This window comes from Malus domestica, chromosome 05 (assembly GCF_042453785.1).
Source record: "Malus domestica chromosome 05, GDT2T_hap1".
NCBI lineage: Eukaryota > Viridiplantae > Streptophyta > Magnoliopsida > Rosales > Rosaceae > Malus > Malus domestica.
In genome coordinates, this window is record NC_091665.1 from 30,985,586 (window position 1) to 31,006,221 (window position 20,636).

Sequence of the window (20,636 nt, forward strand, 5' to 3'; positions counted from 1 at the left end):
GTTAAAATAAGCCTCGGGGATAAAATAAAATTTTGGGCTACTATCCCCCACCCCCAAGAAAATAGTCATGGTTTATATCATTCTGGAGTCACAAGTTTTTTTTTAAATTTTTTTAAATTTTTTTTACTTATAATCCAACGACTGTGATCAAATGAGATCAAATCTAGCGGTATAAAAAAAAGATTAGAGTCATCAGACGACCCAAAATTAAACCAAAATCTAAAATAATTTAAATCAAATTTCACTCAATACCCATATATTTGTATGATTTTTATTATTTATCAGAATTTAAATATTTTTTATTAAAATGTTCATAAAAATAAACTAGGATAATCCACATAAATTTTAGTTTACCCAAAAAAAAAGAGGCTAAAGTCATTGTTTAAGAATCTAGGACTAAAATTTTAAGCCTATGCATTAAAGAGCAATTTTTAGGTTATGACTCAAAAATTTTCTGACTTAAATTTTTAAACTTTATCCCACCATTAAAGATGATCTAAATGATACAAATTTCTTGTAAAATTAAGTTACAAGTATTCATTAGATTCATATATGCAAGATTTAATCATTGATTTCCACAACCAATCTGTAGTGCATAAAGAAAAATTGCAAAAGTATGCCTTCTTAAAACTTAACATTTTATTCCACCAAATTACTTATTAAAGAAGAGGAAAAACAAATCTAGGGAAATGTCTATGGGCTTTTACAAGGAAACAACAGCCCAACTCTTCTCTACCGCTCCACTTTCTAAAACCCGGCCCAAGACTATAAACCGAAAGCTTTGAGCTTTCCCACCAGTCACCCAAAAAACTGAAAAACTAAAAACTGGACAAAATACTCAGGTGACAAGTCTCTATGCTATTACAATTCTGTACCAAGTTTTGTATGAGATGGATGATTTAGAAGTGCAAACGCTCTTGCATACTGATGCGTTTATTACTTCAGTTCTTCGGACTCGCCGATACTTGAGTGGGACAACCAGTGCATGCCGTACAAGCAGGACCGGGGGCACTGTCGGAAATACCAATTCGCACTGTTCGCTGCTTCTCTTCGTTTTCAGGAATATGGACGAGGGCATCCATGATTAGGATGTCCCAATCGCGAGGGATGAGATACGAAAGCCAGGTGTTATCTGCGAATGAGAAATCCGATCATTAAAGTACTAAAAGAGTTATCAAAACCCGAGAGATATATGTAAAATGTAGTTTAAAGCATCAAACACAAAAGTCTAGCTAATTTTTTAACATTCTTCACAAAACTTTGATACACAAATTGGGATAGCCTGGTTGTTCCAAACAAACCAATTTGGAAAAGATCTAACACTGACAACAAGTTTAAGTACACATCAACAAACGATGTTGATCAATTATATGTCGTTGGATGTAAAATCATGCACCATTATTATGGTTTTAAATGTATATTCAAGTAGCGACAATGTATGAAAGTGCGTGAAGTATCCAAACACCAAAATAAATAGGTGTGAGAGCACATGCACACAATGTATGTCTTTATGTGTATTTGCTTGTGTGTTTGCACATACAATCATATGTCTGTTTTTGTATTTAAATCAATACAAACCTCCTTTACGTACAGCCTTCACCTCCAAGACTCCCGCGCCTCGTGGTCCAGACACAGGAAATGTGCAAGCTACAGAATGCCGCTTATGAGCTACTGCAAGCGAAGCATTGTACCATGGGCCCTTGGCAATAGGTTCCCCTATAGCCTCTATGATTGCTGGGTTCTTACTGGCTTTCTCCATGGCCTTGCTGCAAAGATTGGATCGTTAGATCCGGATCCAATACCTTCTTACTAAAATTGTATAAAGGTGAAATGTTCGAATCTTTATTCTTTTGGAAAGAAGAAAGAATCACAAAGTTGTTGAGGTTAATTCACTTAGATGTTAGTGGCACTTGTCCACAAACATAATACTACTCATGTTATATGACATTCACCGAAGATCACTCTCGGTTGGACTATAGTTTATTTTGAATAAACACAAGTCCGAATACTTTGCAAAAGTTTTCAAAGAATTCAAGAAATGTAAGTTGATGAGTAAGACGTCTAAAGTATTTACCTCCTTAGATTTGATCCAAGGAAAAGAAACACTTTAGATGAGTCTCCTTGAAAGATATCAAGGAAAGAAGCATCATAAGATAATAAATTTCTCCATTAAGGAGAAGAACGAACTCGAATAAGATTTAGTTTGTTAGATGTTATCTATTACCCATATATAGGATATATACTTCTAAAAACAATATGATTGTCAATTAGAAGATCTTCCAAATTTTTCATGACTCCATAAGATGTAGTTGGAAAGAAAGACAAATCTTAAGCATGTTAAGATTTGGGGTTATGTGCTAATAAGCAATATTTGTTTGATAACAATCTTGTGGGATATCCTTAAATTAACTATTGGATATCGCTTCTATAAACCAATTAACAAATGTTGTTTTGTTGGGTAGTTCATTGTAATCCTACAATGTGATTTGCCTAAAAGCAAATGAACGAGAGATAGAACTCAAAGAATTCGTTCTTTGAGAGACAAGATGATAATCAACAAATATAACAACCTAGTTCCTATACCACAAGCTCCAACGTAGTCAAGAAGGATTTATAAACCATCTCGGTTGAATGGTTTGAACTTTATGACTATGTCATAGAGTTGCACCTCTTAATTCGAAAGAAATAAGAATGAAAATCCTTATGACTACATTGAGTGTATATATATGATATATACTCAAGGAAATGGTAAAGTACCATTTAACCCGAAATAATGAAACCTTCATAAGCTAATTGGTAGCTTAAGGTAACTACAATCAAAAGGATGGTTGACTTTGAAGAAACCATCTTTGACGTAGTCTTGGTTTCAATTAATTCGAAGATAGCTAGCTACAACTAAATGATGATTCAATGTTTGGACATGATATGGGTTTCCGAAACCATTATTAAGATAGTCTTGATAATATATGTCTAAAAATATAAATCACAAGACATGTAAGTTGTAGAGATCCATCCATCATGAATCTTAGCAAGCTAGTGGGAGCTATGAGCATCTTATGAGAAAAAGGATCAAATCGTTTGATTTCTCATAAAGATGTAAATGAATCTTTTGTTTACTAGGTTTACAAAAGATTAGTGGGAGTTAATCATGTTCCTAAAATTTAAATATATATGATATATTAATTTTAGAAATGAAAAGAATACTTCTTCGTTAAACTTATGACTTTAAACATTCTATAACGATAGAATGTATATGGGAGTTAATCATGTTCCTAAAAATTTAATATATATGATATATTAATTTTGGAAATGAAAGAATACTTCTTCGTTAAAGTTATGACTTTAAAACATTATATGAAGATAGAATGTATATGGGAGATATAGTCTATATACATGGGATGGAAATCTATAATGATATATTTCATGATATAATTGGATTATATCAAACCCTAATAATAGACAATAGATGCTAGGAAGTTTCTCATATGATGATAAATTTCATATTGTATGAAAAACATTGATATGAGTTGTACCTAGAACGGTACAAGACGATATCAGTGCAAGCCCAGGATCAGAACCATGGCAACTGTCAAGTGAGTCCTTAAGTATTTAAGAAATACTAAAGGATAGATTCCTCAAAGAATGAGGAAGAATTAGAGTAACGTAAAGGAAGCGTAAATGTATTAGATTATGAATCTAATCCATCATTGGATGTTTCTTCATTATGAATGAATAGATAATCAGATATCTCTTTATTATGACTAAAGAGATTTTGGATGGAAACATTAAAAGTAATGACTTTAGTGTGTTCCATTATGAATGCAAAATATATTGCCATATAGAAGCTTACAACAATGTTGTTTGGATGGGAAAGTTCATTTATGAACTCTCTATTCGGTTCCAACCAGAAAGTGTATCCAGTGTACTGACACTATGACACTAATGGGGCGATAGCTTAAGCCAGGGAATCAAGGTCTCATCAAGATTCGAACTCAAATGAGAGACTGAACCACATGATTGAGAATCATGTATAATGGTGACGTCGTTATTCTCAAGGTTGCTTCTATGGATAACATATAGATATCCATTGTCTAGGCCTACTATTCAGCCATTTATGAAATGACTACAGAAGAGGTATCATCACTGATGACTAAGCTGATTGGCTCTAGTGCAAGTGGGAGATTGTTGGAAATGTGCCCTAAAACCAATCATATGATGATACTTTACGGACATTTCACATGTTAAACTAATCTTGTTTAATATCAAGGGCAAAGATTATTGTTTGAGCCATCTCATATAAATGTTATATGCTTAAACGATAAGTCCAAAGGAATATGTGATTGAGAGAATGCGATCTAAAGAAGTTAGATTCATGAAACCATTCTTTCGTAGACATATCCTAAACGTTCCTGATCATAGGATTGCCAATTGGGCATTGACAGTTTGTTAAGATCAGTACGTGCTGTGTATTCTCTCAGGGAGAGTGACTAGTCTCGAGTCATTGGTGTGTGTGACATCAAGACAAGTACGTAGGTGCTCAATAGAGAATGAGTTCACTGAACACGATCAACGAAGAGTTCTCATATTCATGTCACATGAGAACTCATGGTTGGGATAATGCAAAGTAGTCCTTTGACCTGAGCTGCATTGCGTATGTACAAGATTAAGTTACACTATGGTGTAAATCACCTCTTGGTTAGTTTTCCGCGCCCTCTCTACAAATATACTTTAAATCTATATGCTTCCTATAAAGCTACATTACACGGTATTGTAAATACAATCTGTAAATTCATATAACCAAGACATTATCAAACGTGTGATCTAATTTGTAGAACCAGTCATATAATAGATCCAAACGATTTCCAAACCCGAAAAAAGGAAAAAAAAGGGCCTTTTCAAGGACTATCATAGATTATAAATTAGACCAGACCAGCGATGCTTCCTAACATTAAGAAACCGAACTGCACAAAAAACAACGTTGTTCATAAACGCAAGTTCCAAATTTGAGTAAACTGATCAATCACATCAAATGAAACAGAAAAAAAATGTCCCATATACTTGGAAGGAATACCTGCTGCAGCTTTGATAAATCACAAGATCATTAAGAGCACTTAAAGCAACACCGCCGGTAGTGGTAATCAGAATAAAAGACACCGCCTTTCGCCCGAAAGACGAGCTCTTCCCTTCGTCCACTGTCTTCGCCGCCAAACTGCACAAAACCCATCTCATTAATCACATCACACTCCATCAAATCCTAATCGGAACAACAAGAAATTGCATCCATTATTTCATATTTTATGACCTCAAAAACCCAAAACTACAACGACCCAGTTCATAATTTTTGTGCAAATTAAATCTGGTAATGCTGCAACAGCTGCTATTCAAAGTTATAGGAACTTGGTGAACCGATTACTCAACTTTTTGGCAAAATATGGGAATTAAAATTTGATCAGGAAATTGAAGAGAAAATAAAGTAAAAGTTGAACCTGGAAAAGTGTGGCGCTGAGGAGCTCCTGTTGAGGAACGAAACCAACCTCCTCGACAGCATTTTCTCTGCTCGCTCGCTCGCTCTGAGTCCCAGTCCTCTCTTTCGTATGTGCTGTGTGTTCCTTCTACTGCTGGCGTGGTGCCCTTTGCTTCCAAGTTTCAAGCCCCCACCGATGGACCGTTTGGTCCCTCTCAAATGTAGAGAATATGGGCCGGTGTTTATATGGACCTAAGGTCCATTTTGTCAAAAGGCCCGTGATCGATAGTTTGCTTTTTTGTTTTTAAACAAATCAGTTGAGATAAATATTAAAAAATTACGTCTTCGAGCACTACGAGGAAGAGTAAGTCGCTAAGACGTTATCACAAAGCGCAGAGTTTGTCCGGATAAGCCCCTAAAAGGGGCTTTGTGGAGAAAAACTTCAATAGGGTAAATGACTTATTTTTAAAGGATTTTCTCATGTAACCAATTTATAGTTTAAATGGTGTCACTCGACCAGCTAATACTTATCATATGTTCAAAATGTGAATCCTTTCTTTGGCCCTACTCTTTCTCACAAACACACACAAACCCTCCCTTTTTTTAGATTATTCGACGTGTTTTTTCTGTTAATCCGGCCCTACCCGTGACAATGTCACAACCTTATAATGGGAATAGGATCCCCTCCGAATCCTCTTTGTGGGGATTCAGAGAATCAATCAATCATGTCCGTTCATCGTACGGTTAGAAATTATTTTGAGTTTTTATTTAAAATTGAATATAAATAGTACTTAACGAAAATTGACCGCACAATATACGATAAAAGGACACGATTGATTGATCCCCAGATCCCCAGAAACCGGAGAGGAACCTCGTCCCTTATAATGTATCAAGTGCTCAAAAAGCCAAATGCAAAAATGTTTCCCTCCATCACTAAAAACTAAAAACGTTCTCAAAAAGCTTGTATCACACATTATATTGTATATATCTATACACAAAAATGGACACATTACATAGGGTTACAACTTAGGCTTACAAGAAGTAATTCATGAAGGTAGGTTTTTCTCTCACAAACCAAGCAAAACCCTAGCTTCTCTCATCTCCCACCCAATTGTTCTTCTCCTTTGGTCCAGTAGGACCTTCCTCCCCATAAAGCTCAACTGGAAGCTTATTAAATATGTTCTCCAATCTGTACTTAAACACCACAGGCAAGACATTGATAACCTTATCAAGCTCAGTTCTTGAATTGTACACTATTGTTGGACCCCACTCTCTCATAAACTGCAGCCAATCCGGCTCACTCACAACCCCGTTTCCAAGATACTCGGCTGCAACAATCTCATACCGAATGCTTGAATCCACAGATAAGTTGCTGCGAGCAGCATCGTTCCTTATTCCGATGCCTAGCTTGTCTGACCCCTGAAGGAAAGTCCCGGGATGAGGGTAGCTCGCATGTCCATTTTTGGATAAGTAGACAATGGCTTTGTTCCCGTCTGTGTACTCCAAATCATATGCATCCACCCATTTGCCACCGCTGTGCTCCGAGAAGTATATGCTCTGGAGCTCTCCAGAAAAGTTGCAGATGCGGAGTGTGAAATGCTCCCAGTCACCGACATGCTGTCCGATCTTGCTAAGAGGGAAGTCCAGAGGCCCAACTTTGAGAGTGGCTGGTCCATTGAAGGGACAAAACACCCACATTGCAATGTCAGTGAAAGTCCCACCAAGAGCCGGTTTCACATGAACATAAAGTTCTGCACTTTCCAAGTTTCCGCGTTTTATTATCTCTCTTCGTTCACCAGTCGGCAAGTCAATCCAAAACCCCCCATCATTTGACCCCCCGCCAGGCAAATTTGAGCCACTACCATCAATAGCCTCACCATCCGACGTGCCAGTTTTGTGCAAAAGCGCTCCACTTTTGAAGAACCATGAAACAGAAGATGGCAAGTAAATCTCTTCTGGATGAAAAAATACGGTGGGTCCATAATGATGGATAAGCGAATGAATTTGATCAAGGTTTGGCATTCCAGGCAGCTTCGGATTCAAATTCTTCAAGCATCCAATATGCACATCCTTTCCAACGTTGGAGTCACTAGTGCAGAAAAATGTACCGGCAGAAACCCCTTTCCCCATCATTCCCCGATGATGTGGTCTTGTAGTCCAAACTTGGAAAGGAAGATTTAGAGATTTTGTAATCGCATTAAGAACTGGGCGGTAAGTTTCACATCTGTCAGTCAAATCAGCTCGAACGCACCTCACTTCATCCAACCGAGGTTTATCAAGCCTGTTAGTCACTAAAAAGCCCATTGCTTTGTAACCTTCTGGTGGCTGAGGATGCCAAAAATAACCATATGCACCATGATTGTCCCCATTCCCGTCATCAGGGCTCCATACTAACGTGTAATCAAGTGGCTCTCTGAGAGCCGGCAACTTGACACTCTCCCCAACATCAGCTGTTTCTGGAAACTCTGCCTCTTTAACCACAAGAACAAAACCGTGTAAAGGTTTATCCTTGGATTGGCAATAATGACCAATGCTATGGAATCCATCAGGTATTCCTGCTGGCTTATAAAACGTAACATGTTTTTTCTTGTCCTCTGATGGAGTGCAGGCCCAGATAAACTCAAATCTGGTTATCTTGGAAACCTCTATTTCTCCGAGATTGATTCTTCCAGAAGCAAAACCTTCACCTGAGAAGAAAAATGCATCCCTGAATCATTTAGAAAAGTAGTCCAAACTGCCATTCGTATAAATAAATGGAATCACAAGAGCTATGAACATATATTTCATCATTCTATACTAGGAGTACTCAAGCATTCGGTCTTTCCCATAGACTATATAATTTTTTAAAATTTTTTGCGTTAACGCTTAGTCGTACTTGAAAAGATTATTTCTGAATTTGCACAACCTCCAAAATTTTGCATGTTCATAAATAGTCAGCTGCAACATAAGTGAATATGAAACTACAGAAAGAAACGAGCTACTTAAATTAAAGCTTTGATTAAGAAAACAAAGAATAAATGCATCATAATCCAGAAAACTCACAATTAACGACATCAAGCACACTAATCATCGGAAAGAAGATGAAACCATCCAAACATGAGGTGAAGTTCAACATATGTTGTGGCACAAACTAACAAGTAAATTTCTAACTCGTAATTCATTATTTAAGCAAAGGAAGAACAGATAAACCCCAATTTCTGGAGCTTTGAAATCAGCAATCATGTGCTAAAAAAACAGAATAAGCATTCACTAACAATATAGGCAGAAACATATAACCAGAAACTGAATGAGCAAAAAGACTATCTTAAGCTGCTCATTAAGGACATAAGAGATCATTTATAAAGGGAGAGAAGCTTCAAGAGGGAAAAAAAGGAGAAAAAGAGTGTCCTAGTAGAATGACTAAACAATGGATATCGAGTTAAACCACGCTAACCGAAAGGTAGGTTCTTTTGCTGCTGTGCATCATATCTAGTGGAATACAACTTAACCGCCATCTAAAGCATATGGTCAATGAACAGGCTATTTGCACACAACATCCACACTTGCGCTAAAATACCGAGTAACCAATGCAACACAGTATAACAAAATCATTTATGATCGAACCACAAAATCGTGAATATCAGCATGTTCACAAACTTACCAGAGCATACCAGATAACATATACAGACAGAAAACAGGTTGATGGCGATGAACAATGACCCTTGGAAACGCATAGGTTATAAGTTACATGTTAGCACTCCAGCTCAAATTCAAACAACCAGTGGAGGTTCATCATGATTCCGAAAATATATGCTTAGTTAGTTCTGATAAGTGCAAGTACTTTGGCAGAGGAATCAAACTAACCATAAAAATCTCTAATTCCCATAAAAAAAACACTGATTAATATTTGCAATAATAAAATAACTTCAGCTTCATTTCAGAAATTAACAAAAGGAAAAGACATTTTCTTTTCAAATACAGTTAGACACTTACAGTTTATCTAAAAATATAACGGCTATAATGCATGATCCATTAACCCAAAAAAAGTAAACTTTCATAGCCACATATGATAGCATTCAGCAGAATCCACAAACCCATCAACCCACAATCCATAAAAATTCCAAATACTAATCAGATAATCTAAAAAAACAAAAACCCAGATCATAATTTTCAAAAACAAAAAGAGAATCCAAAAAAGATCAAAGCTTTTGCAGTATAATTTTTCACACCTGGGGGCCATTGAGGAATGGGATGAGGCAGAGAGAAGGGTTCTTCAGGCTCAGGTGGTAATAAATCTGTGAGCTGATTCCAATGGAAGCACTTGCACCCGAACATCACTAACCCGAAACGGAAGCCGAAACTTTCTGCTTCTGTCTTGGCCTCTGATCTGAAACTCGGATTTTATTGTGCTCGGAGATGTGATTGCGACAGCTCTGTAAGTGATGAATAATAGAATGCTTAATCATGTTTGTGGGCCCGACTCCTACAATGCACACGTACTTTCTATAATTTGTGTTCATGGCGGAAGGAGATTTTTTACAAAGTATTGAATATTGTAATTAAAAAAATTTAATTCGTTTTTATGGCAGAAGGAGATTTTCTACAATATTTTGGAATATTGAATATTTTAATTATATGTTTTATAAAAAATATTAAATTTAATAATTAAAAAACTCAAAATATCCAATACCAATCTAAAAAATCTGCATGGTGGAGACTGCGAATAGAATTCTTTCTCCTTTTACCTTTTCATTTTTTGGTCAAAACCTTTTTCTTTTTCTGTTCTTTTTTTTGTGTGTTAAAAGTAAAAGAGATTCTACAACGCAAAATAAAAGAATTAGTAATAATAAATTCACCACTCTTTTTCAATATGTTAAAATAACATTTCTATGAGTAAAAATCTTGGAATAAAAGAGCATAATGATGATCAACAATAAAGCAAAAAAAAACTTTTTTTTTGCAAACATAATTTTTGTTTAAGATGAGTCCCATTTGAGAGTCATCTTTGAACCACTTTTTTTTTCTTTTAAGATAAGTCCCACTAGAAAGTGATCTTTGATCAAACCAATCCAATAAAAACATAAGTAGTGGTTAGGATTTTTTTTTCTTTAGTTCACTGTATTTCGGGTTTAAATCCTTTTCATTTCTCATAAAGATGAATTTAATATAAATCTTATATTTTTTTTAATAAACAAAAAAGAAAAAGAAGTTGAATTGACCTTAAAATTTGGTTGTGCATTCATGTTTAAATTCTACTCAACATACACAATTGCGAATTTAAAAGAAGGGGCATGAGATGCTAAAAGGTATGTGTTTATAATTTTTTTAAAGAAAAAAAGGGAGATGGTATATGACACATCCCGACCTAGATCAAGGCACGCTGGCTGTCACGTGAGAGACGTAGCCATGTGCACAGTACGGAAGCAATAAAGATAAGAAATATATGAATAATTAAAAACCAAAACTACTAGAGTGCACTACTAAACAGGAAATGTTAGGAGTAAGATACAAGAGTAAATACTTCTAATCAGAGCATAGAAGTCTAGGTGCAGTCCAGTAGGACAAGTACTAATTATACAGTACCATAAGATGTCCTACAATTATTTTATTATGTCAGAACCGCCGAAGTCCTCAAGGCCACCAACAGCAAGCGTACCTAAAACCTGGAGGGGCGCAAAACAGAAAATGTGAGTGGGCAAAAACAAATGTTTTACAAAACCAATTCATTTATCAATATTTCTAACCCCTCGCAGTAAAACATGTATAATTTTTCCCAGAATCAGAATATAAGCATATACATAAATATATATATGTAAATATATCAATTCAAATCATGCTTCACATAATCATATTCATATGTATGTCATGCCAAGATATAACAGAGTAAGTAATTCAGGTGAGAATAACTTCATAGAAATATAACATATTAGCCGGAACCCTTGTGGTAGTATGTACGGCTGAATTCATAGCTCAAAAATCAATCTAGCCGGAGTCACTACAATGACCTATACGGCACTATACTGCACAAGAGTCAGAACCAAATGAAAAGGTATGTACGACAATACTAGGTGTAATATAATTATGCTTAATACTACCCTCACATAATTGCTGGGCGATAAATCGCCAGTCACCTACGAGTTGGAACCATAGTAAAGGTCCGTACGACAAGACTTTGCACCTAAATTAGATCCAATATGAGCATATGGCGCGGGAGGTGACATTATAAACAAGCATGTGCCATATCTTTGGCTAAATCACAATCACCCTAGGTGCAGTTTTATGAGCTCAACGTTATTCAATCACATATCACATCATCGATAATTCAAATAACCAAACATAACTCACCTGAGCTTACCTGAGCGTCCACAACACCACAATTATATATATAATGCATCATATACCAATTCATATGCGAATTATAAATTTATATGCATGGCATTCAAGGTATAATCTCATTTAACGTATTTTCTAGGAAAATATCAAATATAAATATATACTGAAAACCAAAAGCCCACTCACTGGTATATCGAAGGGTCGTAGCCCCCGAGTAGTCCTTGAACACGCTCATCCTCGGGATAAGTCTCACTTATATGCGAATTAACTATAAAAACATTATTTAAAACACATAGGCAAAACTAGCTAATAACTTATCATACAATGCTCAAATGGGGTGTTTGAATATACCAACGTGATCTACACAACCTCACGAACATCCCCATATTTTTAGAAAAAAATTTCGACCACCCATGCGTCGCCAACACGCCGGCACGTGCCTAGCACACCCACGGCAATAGTGACGCCGTTAGGAATATTCAGTTAAATAGTAACAGAATCTGTTAAAGTTAACTAACCTCAAAACTCCGACGACCGTCGCCAGCGTCGAAAACTGGGCAAAACTTGAAACCTTGATATCTCACTCGATATTAAACCAAATTTCATGAATTTTATGTCAAAATGAAGCTTAGAACAATTAGAACAAACTCATACCAGTTTTAGGACCTAAATCCCACGAGATTCGCCGGGAAAACTCCTCAATATTCCGGCCAAACTTGCAACTCGTCGTTCTCGCTATTCCGACGTCCAAACTCTTCCAACAAACCACTCCTAGCCTCGTAAGGACCTCCTTAAGCTACCTATGAGCTCCAAATTCCTTAAAACCTTCAAACTTACGTGTGCATGAACAATGCACAAAGTCGGGGTTAGGATTTCTAGGGTTTTTGAAGCTTTCCATTCTAAAAAATGATACCAATGAACTCAGAAGCTTGCAAGGAACAAGAATCTTACCTTTTTGACATCGATCTGTGAAGTTTGAAAGGGTTTTGGGTGTCGTCCATACGTGAGGGAAGAAGAGAGAGTGAGTCCGAGGGTGAGAGAGTATGAGAGAGAAGAGAAAGATGGATAGTGTGTGTGTGTATGTTCCACGTGGGTCACCAATCAACCCCAAATTAATCACCATTTGCAGATGGGACCTACTAATCATTATCTTACTTGCATCATATGCAATGATCTTCATTAAACTTTCATCAATTTTCTGGTTTTTATTTATTTTATAGTTTTTTATTTGTGTGAGAACAAAAAAATAGTATCAAGACAAAGTTTAATTAATTCAGAAGTAAGCTTTAAGTTTTCATTTAAAAAAATCACAGAGGAAATAGTTATCAACCCCAAACAAGAATTTAATGTGTGCACGAGAGAGAGTAACTGACACACCCCGACCTGAATCAGGGCATGCTGTCCGTCACGTGGGAGTGACGTAACCATGTGTACAGTGCGAAAGCAATAGAGATAAAAGGAATTACGAATAAAAAACCAAATCAACTAGAGTACTAACTAAGATACAGTGCTAAAGCAAGATTAAGTGTGAAATACACAACTAGAGCATAAATAGTCTAAGTGCAGTCAAGCAGGATAAGTACTAAGAATACAACAACCGAGGGTTATCTTACATGGTGATGTTTTGTCAGAACCCTCGTCAGAATCCTCGTGATCCACCAAATCACCTCTACTTGAAACCTAGAGGGGCGCAAAACAAAAAGTGTGAATGGGTAAAAACAAAGCTTTTCAAAATCATTTCATTTCTCAAAAGTTCTAACCCCTCGCCGTAAAACCTGTATAATTTCCCCCAGAAAAATAGAATATATACATATCTCAAAACCATGCTCAGAAAACGATATTCAAAAGTATGCCATGCCAAAGTATCTCAATGCAATGCTATAGGTAAACCAGGCAAAATATATAAATATCAAATATCGCATCAGCCAAATCTCTCTAACTCAAAATGCATTTCCGAGTATATAGCTCATCACCAATCTCAATCATATCAAATCAAATCCATTTCCTGCACACGAGTCGGAACCACCTCAAGTGGCATGTACAACAAGACTAGGTGTAAAGTAAATATGCTTTAGTGCTACGATCACGTGAAGGCTATGCGAATGATCGCGGGTCACTTACGAGTCAAAACCACCTAAAGTGGTATGTATGACAAGCCTATGCACCCAACTTAGATCCAAGGTGAGCATATGGTGCGAGAGATGAACATCACGTGAAGGACTGTGCTCTACTCTAGGCGGGAGCACTAACACCGGGGTGCAGGTTTATGAGCTCTCAATACATCACATCATACATCACATAACCGAAACAATCTCATACCTTTGATTTATGAACATACCTGGCACTTACTTGTGCGTCTGCAGCACCAATCATGAATGTATGCAACTACTAATGCATAATTAAAATAGATAGATACTTGCATGGCATTTCCAAAACATATATTCATTTAAATTAATTTTTCGGAAAAAATCTCAAGTATATAGGTATATACGGAAAACCAAAAGCACACTTACTGGTATGTCGAAGGGTCGTAGACCCGAGCCTCGATTGATGGCGTTCGTCCTCAGGATAGGTCTGACCTATATGCGAAATAACTGAATAAACATTATTTAAAGCACATATAAAAAATTAGGAAATAATTTCTCATACAATGCTCAAATGGGGTATTTGAATATACCACTGAGACCTACTCAACCTCAGGAACATCGTCGTATTTTTTGTTGATACACAAAATCAGCGAGGACTTTGGTACAACAAAAAGTGTTAAGTTTGTAACCTTCGCTAGATTGCTCCGGTCATTCGTGTGGATAAGTATGTAAATGGATAGAGACAGGGAAGCAAACACAAGATGTATGTGGTTCACCCAGATTGGCTACGTCAACGAAGTAGAGGAGTTCTTATTAATTGTGAAGGGTTCACACAAGTACATAGGTTCAAGCTCTCATTTTGTGAGTAGTTTCGGGATTGGTCAAGTATGGTACAAACAGTGCTCCCCTAAGTTCTCGAGTGAGGGAAGCTCCTCGGTTGGGGACTTGCAAGATCCAAGCCATTGAGTAATCACGAAACTTCTAAGTACCGAAGTGTGGTATCATTTTCACTTGCCTTATCTGTCTCATACGTAGATGTGGCATCTTCTCTGGAAGTACTTTTCCTCCATCCAAGGGTGGTATCTTTAACCGATGAAGATGCACAAAGTAATGTATCAATTTCACTTGAAGCTTACTTGTAGTTTCAGGCTTGGTTAAGTGCGATACAAAACCTATAGTAGGAGTCCCCCGAGTCGCCGAGCTAGAAGATTTGCCGAAAGAGGTAACAGACAAGGTAAATAATCAAACTTCCAAGCAAGCAACCTGGATCGGAGGTTCGACTTCAGCTTCCGGTTGATAATTCTCCTTCTCCTTGTGTCGTAAACAGCAACAAGAATAAGGATAAGCAAATGGAGAAGAGATGATATGAGATACTTTTGCTTTTGAAGAAGTAACTTTCCACAAGCTTATTCTTGAACTGGGCTGGAGGGTTTTCTGGTTTCCTCCAGAGTATAAAGTCGACTCAAGAATTTGAGGGTCAAAACAAGTCCATTAAATCAAAAGTGCGTTCGATCTTAATTATATGGGATACTTTTGTTGTTGAGGAAGTAGTGGATGAATTGGCACGTGTTCTGTTATGCTTGTCTCCTTCTCACTTGCCCTATCTGTTCCTCAGACAGATGTGGTATCTTTTCTGGAAGCATAAGATGTTGAAGATAAGTACTTGAGAGCAATGCCAGGTAAGTAGTTAGGCAAGGGATTCCAGGCAGTCAGTTCCTGACTGGAAGCTTGATTCCAAGTACTGACTGATTGTTCACTTTCTTCTTGTCTTGCAAGTAAGAACAAGGGCAAAGGAAAAGATAGGGAAAAAGCATGATATGAGATACTCTTGCTTTTGACCCTGATGATATGAGATACTCTTGCTCTGGTGTGGCTAGTTTGCATAGGTATTATTGGGGGGGGAAGAAAGCTGAGTATTACGAGATGCTTCGTTGGGAGTGCCCTGTCAGATATGAGGAAGGGTTGAGCATTTTTACATGTATGCCTGTCCGTGGAGGATGAAAGTCGACATATATATGAGTCTCCCTAACAACAAGTAGTAATGCTATTCCTTTACCCTTCTTGGTCGTAGTAATGTAGTAGGAGCTGCAAGCTTCATGTGTTTTAACTTTGTCAGAGCACTTTGAAAAAGTGGTATACGGTATCTGGAAAGCTGATGTTGCGTGTGAAGATTGTAGACAAGCTTTATTCAAGGAAATCTGATTCTCGAAGTTCGGAGAGCGATGCCTCTTCAATTTTTGAACAAGCAATCTTGTCGAGGATCTGGCTCTTGAGATTCGGAGAATGGTGCCTCTTCGATTTTTGAGAAAGTAATTATGTTGGGAGTCTGGCTCTTGAGATTCGAAGAGCGGTGCCTCTTTGATTTTTGAGAAAGTAATCCTGTTGGGAGTCTGGCTCTCGAGATTCGGAAGGCGGTGCCTCTTCAATTTATGAGCAAGTAATAATGCTATTCCTTTACCCTTCTTGGTCATAGCAATGTAGTGGGAGCTGCAAGCTTTACATGTTTTAACTTTGTCAGAGCGCTTTGAAAAAGTGGTCTGCGGTATCTGGAAAGCTGATGTTGCATGTGAAGATTGCAGACAAGCTTTATCCAAGGAAATCTGGCTCTCGAAGTTCGAAGAGTGGTGCATCTTGAATTTTTGAACAAGCAATCCTGTTGGGGATCTGACTCTCGAGATTCAGAGAACGGTGCCTCTTCAGTTTTTGAGAAAGCAATCCTGTTGGGAGTCTGACTCTTGAGATTCGGAGAGCAGTGTCTCTTCGATTTTTGAGAAAGTAATCATGTTGAGAGTCTGGCTTTCGAGATTCAGAGAGTGGTGCCTCTTCGATTTTTGAGCAAACAATCTTGTTGGGAGTGTTTTCTCGAATGTGAGTAAATGTTGGGCATTTTTACCAGTCTGCCTTGCCACGGAGCACAAAGGTTGACACATATTAGGACTTTCTAGTTATCAAGCAGTGGTGCTGTTCATTTACCCTTGTGGGTAATAGTAGGGTAGCTGGACCTTCAAAATTTATGTGTTTAAACTTTGTCAGAGATCTTTGGCAAAGTTATTTGTGGTACCCGATGAGCTGATGTTGCTTGTGGAAAGTGGTGCATCTTTGGAATCTGGAGAGTGGTGCCTCTTCGATTCTTGAACCAACGACCCTGTTGCCCTTTCTTTTATAAGGGCACCAATTGTGTGCAAGAAGTACATTCAGAGAGTTATTGCTTGTAGGAAATTTCCCCTTACTTCAAAGATTTATTGCACCTCATTTCTCTTTCATCATTTCTGAGAATGTCTGGCCCATCCGACCCTCATTTTGACTTGAACTTTGGTGAAGAGGCAGCTATGCCTTCTCGAGACAACATATGGCGCCCATCATTCTTATCCCCTACTGGTCCTCTTACCGTTGGAGACTCTATGATGAAGAATGATATGACAGCTGCAGTGGTGGCTAGGAACCTTCTCACTCCTAAAGATAACAGATTAATTTCCAAATGGTCTGATGAGGATTCTCTGGCTCTCAGTGTTCAGTGTGCAAGTTCTGTGTTTAATATGGCCCAACGCCTATTTGCTCGAACCCGCCAAGTTGAATCATTGGCGGCTGAAGTAATAAGTCTCAAACAGGAGATCAGAGGGCTCAAGCATGAGAATAAACAGTTGCACAGGCTCGCACATGACTATGCTACAAACATGAAGAGGAAGCTTGACCAGTTGCAAGAATTTGATGGTCAGATTTTGCTTGATCATCAGAGGTTTGTGGGTTTGTTCCAAAGGCATTTATTGCCTTTGTCTTCTGGGGCTGTACCACGTAATGAAGCTCCAAATGATCAACTTTCGGTGCCTTCTCCTTCTGGGGTTCTGCCCAGTACTGAGGCTCCGAATGATCACCCTCCGATGCCTACTCTTTCTGGGGCTCTGCCGACTGCTGAGACTTCTCATGAGCAACCTTTGTGAAGGCTCCCTCTTGTTTGTTTATTTTGATTCATGTATATGTACATATTTGTAACTTATCGGAGATATCAATAAACAAGCTTTGCTTCATTTCAACGTATTGTGTTAAATACACCAAGGCATTCTTCACTAAGTTCTTTGAATTTTTTTCTTTTGTTGAAGCTTGTATGTTGAAGCTTTGAGAGTGAAGCATGTATGTTGAGGTAGTGCTCCCTTAATTTCCCGAGTGAGGAAAACTTCTCGGTTGAAGACTTGAAAAATCCAAGTCACTGAGTGGTCGTGGGACTTCTGAGTATCAAGGTGCAGTAGCTTGTAGGTGAAGCTTTAAGGTTGAAGCTTTGTTGGGCACCATGAATTGATTTTGCTTTACACTATCTTGATCAAGATAGTGTGAAGCTTTTGTAGGTGAAGATTTTGTGTTGAAGCTTTGTAGGTGAAGCTTTTGTGGGTCAAGTTTTTGTAGGTAAAGCTTTTGTGGCTCAAGCTTTTGTAGGTAAAGCTTTTGTGGTTGGAGCTTTTGTGGGTCAAGCTTTTGTGGGTCAAGCTTTTATGGGTCAAGCTTTTGTGGGTAAAGCTTTTGTGGGTCAAGCTTTTATAGGTCAAGCTTTTGTGGGTCAAGCTTTTATAGGTCAAGCTTTTGTGGGTCAAGCTTTTGTAGGTGAAGCTTTTGTGGGTGAAGTTTTTGTGGGTGAAGCTTTTGTGCTGAAGCTTTTGTAAGTGAAGCTTTAGAGTTGAAGCTTTGTAGGTGAAGCTTTGGAGTTGAAGCTTTTGTTGGGTACCATGAATTGATTTTACTTCACACTATCTTGATCAAGATAGTGTGAAGCTTTTGAGAATTTGTAGTTGTCCTCCATTGATGAAGTTTTTATTGGTGAAGCTTTTGTGTTGAAGCTTTGTAGGTGAAGTTTTGTTGGGCACTATGAATTGATTTTGCTTCACACTGTCTTGATCAAGAGTGTGTGAAGCTTTTGAGAGTCGTGCTTGTCCTCCATTGAGGAAGCTCTTGTTGGCACCATAAATTGGTTTTGCTTCACATTGTCTTGATTAAGAGTGTATGAAGCTTTTGAGAATTGTGATTGCCCTCCATTGATGAAGCTCTTGTTGGCACCATAAATTGGTTTTGCTTCACACTGTCTTGATCAAGAGTGTGTGAAGCTTTTGAGAATTGTGGTTGCCCTCCATTGATGAAGCTCTTGGTTGCACCATAAATTGGTTTTGCTTCACACTGTCTTGATCAAAAGTGTGTGAAGCTTTTGAGAATTATGATTGCCTTCCATTGATGAAGCTCTTGTTGGCACCATAAATTGGTTTTGTTTCACACTGTCTTGATCAAGAGTGTGTGAAGCTTTTGAGAATTGTGGTTGAACTCCTTTGATGAAGCTCTTGTTGGCACCATAAATTGATGAAGCTAATGTGTTCACCTCCTCCCTTTTTTTTTAAGGGGGAGAGGGGTGCTGCAAGTTTGAAATTTGAAAACTCCCTAGCTTGTGTGGAAGTTTGAGGACTTTCCATGTGAGGTTTTCTCATGGTTTGAATTTTGAATTTCAAATTTCTTTGGCCATGTTGAACCCTATAAGAATGAGAAGTTTCCAATATTTTCATTGTCTTCATTTTCTCATTTTGTAGTGATTTTTAGAGATAAAGTGTTCTTATAGTTGAGAGGGATTCCGGCATTGCTTTGCACCATCTTCAGGTTGGTAATCTTCTCCACTAAATCACATGTTTTCATTCTTGTTGAGTTGTCTGAGTGTTCATGTATTTGGTTGAGAACATAATGAACTGATTGAGTTTTTCTCCACACCCTAGGATTTTCTTTATGTTTCGATCTTTCATGTGGTGATAGAGTTTGTTTCTGTTTGTTGTAGATGTCAGAGTTTGGAAGTCCTAGTGATGGGGGCTTCCCTAACTTTAACTCTAGGTTTGAGCTTGCAATGTTGGAGTCTTCAGGGCTTTTGTTGGAGTCTTGTACAAAAAATTCGAGATTGGGTGATCCTCGCAATTGCCAAGCCTTAGCCAATATTGGTTTTTCCTCCTTAATGTCAGTGGGTGAGGAGGTTGTTTGTGACGCCATACCCATATTTCGCTCTGAGTTCAAAGCAGACCATTTAGTGCAAAACTTGTTAGATAGCGAAAAGCAACTTGAGGCCCTAAGGCAATCATGTAGTATCCCCCGTAGTGTAGGAATGCATTTGGTGCATCATGAAGAATTGTCCTCTGAACCACCCAAGGGTCATGTTATGTTCTATACCTAGATATTATTGACTTTATGGGTGAAGCTGCCTTTGCACCCGTGGTTGCAACGGATGTTGTCTATCATTGGATATGCGTCTGGGCAAATCTACCCTGGTTTTTGGGATACCTTGATCAGGTTTTATATTATTTGGATGGAATGTGGACTAGGTGAGCCTTCCTTTCATCAATGGTGTTACTGCTATAAGATGCGTCCGGTGAAAGCATGCATTGGGTATGCCAAGTGTGCATGACGGAGTAAGAGATAGCGTATTGTCTTTGGTAAGAAAAAGGCGTACCGCACTTGAAAAAACCGTTAGTGCTTTCTTTATAATGATTGGGAGTATGCTAAAGGTGTCACGCCTGAGCGACGTGTTCCTACTCACTTCCAGACTGTAGGTTGTAATGTATCCATTGTTTGCATTATTTGCTATTTGTTGTGATTTTCTCTTGCTTCTAACATTTTTTCTTCGTGCAGTGACGTGAAGGACCATCAAGCTATCTGGATGGGAGCTAGCTGACATAGAGAAGGTGTTGAGGGTGCCCAAAGAGGATAGACATTTGGGCAAGCTACGACCCTTATTTTGAAAGTACGATTTCCAGCCCCTA

The 20,636-nt window shown here is 37.9% G+C and overlaps 2 protein-coding genes across 3 annotated transcripts; both read right to left on the bottom strand.

Moving 5' to 3' along the window:
• Nucleotides 1–621: 621 nt before the first annotated feature.
• LOC103435762 (uncharacterized) lies at nucleotides 622–19,883 on the bottom strand. Of its 2 annotated transcripts, XM_070821105.1 has the most exons (5): nucleotides 19,879–19,883; nucleotides 5,487–5,569; nucleotides 5,072–5,209; nucleotides 1,579–1,766; nucleotides 622–1,132 (listed from the first exon to the last, which is right to left on the bottom strand). In XM_070821105.1, the coding sequence occupies exons 2-5, from the start codon at nucleotides 5,546–5,548 to the stop codon at nucleotides 942–944; spliced, it is 579 nt and encodes a 192-aa protein (XP_070677206.1). In that variant the 5' UTR covers nucleotides 5,549–5,569; nucleotides 19,879–19,883; the 3' UTR covers nucleotides 622–941. The 2 variants fall into 2 exon arrangements, with proteins under 2 accessions (XP_070677206.1, XP_028958397.1); XM_029102564.2 differs by lacking the exon at nucleotides 19,879–19,883 and having other exon boundaries at nucleotides 5,487–5,664.
• On the bottom strand, nucleotides 6,414–9,897 carry LOC114824898 (hypothetical protein At1g04090). The gene is made up of 2 exons (XM_029102565.2): nucleotides 9,673–9,897; nucleotides 6,414–8,151 (listed from the first exon to the last, which is right to left on the bottom strand). The coding sequence occupies exons 1-2, from the start codon at nucleotides 9,776–9,778 to the stop codon at nucleotides 6,551–6,553; spliced, it is 1,707 nt and encodes a 568-aa protein (XP_028958398.1). The 5' UTR covers nucleotides 9,779–9,897; the 3' UTR covers nucleotides 6,414–6,550.
• Nucleotides 19,884–20,636: the final 753 nt, after the last annotated feature.

What these genes read in the sequence shown, in the direction of transcription:
- LOC114824898 (XM_029102565.2), bottom strand. Translation starts at nt 9,778, where the DNA reads ATGTTCGGGTGCAAGTGCTTCCATTGGAATCAGCTCACAGATTTATTA. An exon ending in CATTCCTCAATGGCCCCCAG is followed by an intron (nt 8,152 to 9,672) that starts GTGTGAAAAATT and finishes TTTTCTTCTCAG; the next exon opens with GTGAAGGTTTTGCTTCTGGA.
- LOC103435762 (XM_070821105.1), bottom strand. Translation starts at nt 5,548, where the DNA reads ATGCTGTCGAGGAGGTTGGTTTCGTTCCTCAACAGGAGCTCCTCAGCG. An exon ending in TCAGCGCCACACTTTTCCAG is followed by an intron (nt 5,210 to 5,486) that starts GTTCAACTTTTA and finishes GGTTTTGTGCAG; the next exon opens with TTTGGCGGCGAAGACAGTGG. An exon ending in ATTTATCAAAGCTGCAGCAG is followed by an intron (nt 1,767 to 5,071) that starts GTATTCCTTCCA and finishes CAATCTTTGCAG; the next exon opens with CAAGGCCATGGAGAAAGCCA.